This window comes from Austrofundulus limnaeus, unplaced genomic scaffold (genome assembly GCF_001266775.1).
Source record: "Austrofundulus limnaeus strain Quisiro unplaced genomic scaffold, Austrofundulus_limnaeus-1.0 Scaffold81, whole genome shotgun sequence".
NCBI lineage: Eukaryota > Metazoa > Chordata > Actinopteri > Cyprinodontiformes > Rivulidae > Austrofundulus > Austrofundulus limnaeus.
In genome coordinates, this window is record NW_013952483.1 from 1,054,796 (window position 1) to 1,058,997 (window position 4,202).

General features: G+C 35.3%; 1 protein-coding gene across 2 annotated transcripts in view; it reads right to left on the minus strand.

Moving 5' to 3' along the window:
- The window catches only part of edar (ectodysplasin A receptor), a gene marked incomplete in the record, with an annotated part of 54,305 nt that overhangs the window by 4,886 nt on the left and 45,217 nt on the right, over window positions 1-4,202 (minus strand). For both annotated transcript variants that reach the window (XM_014011518.1, XM_014011519.1), the window contains 1 exon segment: window positions 3,817-3,889. In XM_014011518.1, coding sequence (XP_013866972.1) covers window positions 3,817-3,889 — 73 coding nt within the window.

Genomic DNA, 4,202 nt, shown 5'->3' on the forward strand with positions numbered 1-4,202 from the left:
CACAATTTTTTTTCTTTTTGATTTTTTTACCTGGATTACTGAGATGCATCAGGACAATGATTAATTTAGATTAACTTTGTAAAAAATGGTAGTTTCAGTTTTCCAAATCACATTCAACTGCTTACAAGTATGATGTTTCTAACAGTATACAATGCAATATTTAAAGTGCCTGTGACATGCTTATCCTTCTAATACAAAAAGTCAAAGAAAATTTATATTTAAAAAACTTGGCATCATACAATTTTAATATAAACATAACACAATTTTACCGGTTTTGTCACATAACTCATATTTTCTTCTGAATTTAGCTCAGCCAAAGTGAAACAGGAAGTGACATCAAAGGGGAACTCTTTAAGAAAGGAAGTCCCTGGTCTTTGGTATTAAAACAATATYATTTGAACTCTGATTCTTCTTCATCTCTTTGATAGTGACTCAAAATAATCTAAAGAAACTTCAGATTCTGCTCTAGTCTGAGAAATTAGCCACTGTAACAATGCTCTGTTTGCATGCTGTCATTCCCCTTTGTCATCACTTCCTGTTCACATGCAAATATCTCAACAGCTGTCCTCACCAGTGTTTAATAACATATTGCAAAAAAATAATGTTATCTTTACAAAAATGCATWCAGATATTTTAACCTTACTGCTAATGAAGGGGATGAACAAATAAGCCTCCTGCCAGCAGTTTGTTAAACTGCAGCYAAGTATTTACAGTATCACACTAATTAACACTGTATTGTTTGGTAAAACTAAAAAAATCTTCTTTTTTTTTTTTCCAAGAAGTCAAAACTGGGGTAATATTTACACCAAGATGTGTTGCAGAAGAGTTTGGCTAGAGGTAAAAAAATAACGTGTCAATTTAAAGTATACTCAAAGTGTCAGTTTTCTCAGAGTTTAATGCTTTATACTCCAATATACTCAGGTGCACAAGCACCAGTTCCTGTAATGAGTGAAACTCTGCTGCATGGACCATATTTGTGTAAATGGTGAAAACTAATATCCAAAGATAGTTTTTTTTTTCTTTTTTTTGCCAACTTTGCAAAACTCTGATAAACAAACTGCAGAATGATGCTGTTTTGAGTCTGCTGCTGTTCCAGCAGTTTCTGCCTTGCATTGTCTTCATATCTCTGCCTGCTTTAGTTTTCTTGTAAAAACACCTTGTTGACAAAGATGTTTTTATGTCCCACACACTTTTTTTTCTCTCCCTCCAAACATAAAGCTACTTACAAAATGCCATTGTTTCCCCAGACATCCAACACCCACCTGGCAACTAATGCAGTGAGTTAGCACATCCTCTGGCATGCCGCTTCACCACRCTTGACTGTTATTGATGCTGAGCAGTGAGTGTGTGTTTGGATAAGCATGACTGAGTGTGTGCTTGTCTCATTCAGTCTTTTGATTCTTTATTCACACCTCTTTCATAACTTATACAACTATACCAATCAAACCGTGCACAGTGCAAGCAAAGTATAATTTGAGCACAGTGACGTCTTTTTTTTTCTATGTTTATGTGCTCCATGTTTTCCAATGTTTCCTCKTTATCGCTTTATACTTCTAATCATTCATATTGTCCTTACATGAGGTGTATGCAGAAGGAAAAGTGAGAAAACCATCTTTTTTTTTAGTGTCTACTGGTGCAGGCTTACACTTGGTGGTGGTTTTATGTGAAGCTTGGAATAAATACCCCCATCCACCCTGATAACTACCCGCCCTGTCCCTCCGTCTGGATGTTTAGGCTCCAGGGCGCGAATGAGCTTTCTTACCTCATAGCCCATCCAAACCCACCTCTGCCTGCTCCAAAGCCACATAATGGGCTATTTGCTTTATTACTCCATTTAGGAAAAAAAAATGTCAACTGATATCGTTCAACCACACACATAGTGTGTGTATGTGTGTGCATGTGTGTGTTTGTGGGGAGACAAAAAAAATAATGGCCAGAGGCAGCGGTACTGCAATGGCTTGTTCTGTGGTGATTTAATTATGGGCAGATTGTGAGAAAATTATTCACGATTACGTTAGGTGAAGTCTTTGTGAGACGTGATTTAAACACATTCACAATACTCTGAGCAATAAATGCAGCATTATCACGGAATTTCACATTTTAGTGCCATTACAATTCACAAAGTTTCTTTTTTTTCATCTTAAATAAACTTCTGTTTAAAAAAATAACACTGGAATATACTGGGCTCGCAAAAAAATCATTTGTAATGCTTTTCATTCATTATTTAACATGAGCGAATGTTTTAGATCAGAGTGGAGCTGTACAATATGTTGAAAATTTAATGTCATTTCACTATCAGATTGGGTCATTTTAATACTGCAAAGGAAGAACTTACCTGRACCGTAATTAATCATAGACTTGTATAAATATATGTCAGTCTTTCTTGTCATTGTATAGACTTATCTACACAACAGTATTGAATTGCTACAGCTAAAACAATCAAATGGCTAAAGCACTTTTAAAAGCACTGTTTTTCTTTATTATTATTATTATTATTATTATTATTATTATTATTATTATTATTATTATTATTATTATTATTATTATTATTATTGTGCAATCCTAGAAATGGCTGATAAATAGTGATCATATTTTTGTGTAGCAGGAAAACACAAAAACTCTGTTTTATTAGTGCAAAAAATATTAAATTTTGCTTTCTATGCCTGGAGCACCGCAGCACTACTAGCAAATCTACTGTGTCTACTTTATTAGCGCTGCTGGATTCATTCAGGACTGACCTGCTGCACGACATGATTTATACAGAGTCATGTGAAGGCTTCTTGGTTTGGAACTTGCAGACACTCTAAGAAACCACTTGGCAGGTTGCATGAATCATGTGTCACAGTTTATATCACTGAAACTTCATCAAAGTCGATCAAAAATAAACTACGAGGCGGTAAAACACGAAACAAAACAAAGGTTAGCGTGTACCTCAGAAATGCTTTTATCTRTCGACTTGGTGTATCTGGTACCACAACAAGTTTGGCCTAATCGCCGTATGATGGCATGAGGGTTTTGTTTGTAAACTCAGATGTCAAAGATTAGAGGACTATTACTTCTTTATCTTGTTGAGAAAACTCTCACTAATTAAATACGTTGAGCGGTTAGTCAACGGAAACAAAGTTCTTAATCATATGTCAAACTTCAAAATTTCAAAGCTTTACAATACTTAAAAAAAACTGTTAACTTTCATGTACACATCTTCTGGTAAACAGGATATTAAAGGAGCATTATCTTCCATTAGGAGTTTTGTTTAATCTTATTTTAATGTTTGTACTCCTGTTTTTTGGTGCAGACCTACAAACATGCAGGCTGCGTGCCTGCTTCTGTCACATGTATAGTTTTGTTGCAGTAACAATCTTTAAGCTGCCTGGGTTTTAAGGAGGAGGTAATTTGTATTTTATATGTATGTATTTATTAACTACCTTCAGTTGTTATAAAAAACCGCTGCTTATATCAAAAATAAAGTGGACTTTGCATCATAGTTTATCTAAATACCTTGAAATTGGCCTCTGTCTCTTTAAAAAATATCCAACCATTTCAGACACTCCCACTTCAGCACGTCTTCACAACAAAGCTCTGTGGGGAGGAGCTAGCAGCTCCATATGGCTGCAACAGGAAATTCAAGGATTTCTCAAACATGCATGMATGAGTCAAAGCAGCACTCTGGTTATGTTTTTGATGAGGCAATGACATTATAACAATTGATTTTTGCATAAAATCAATAGTCATCCCTAAGAATTATTATTATTCTGTAGTTTCCTTACACATACAGTAAAAGTACTATAGTGCTGTTAAATCTGAGGTTTCTCTCACCTTTTCACCGTCTTTTGAGGAGGGGCTTTCAGTTTGTCGTACTCGTCTTTCTCTGAGAAGATCACCACATTGTCTGCAAAGATCAAAAAAATCACACAGGTTTAAAGATGTGTCACACCCCAAAAAGAAAAGAAAAAAAAACRTGTCTAAAACATGTACAACATGCAACACGGGAAAAAAAAAGACCAGTTTCAAAATGTTTGATGAGAAAATGTTTGAACTGCAGTTGGATTAGTGTTTTAAATGATTATCCTGAGTATTATGTGGAATTACACTGACATCATGGCTACTGATAGGAATAGACAGCCTAATGAGTGAACTCCTGAGAGGAACAAGTGTGTGTGTGTGTGTGTGTGTGTGTGTGTGTGTGTGTGTGTGTGTGTGTG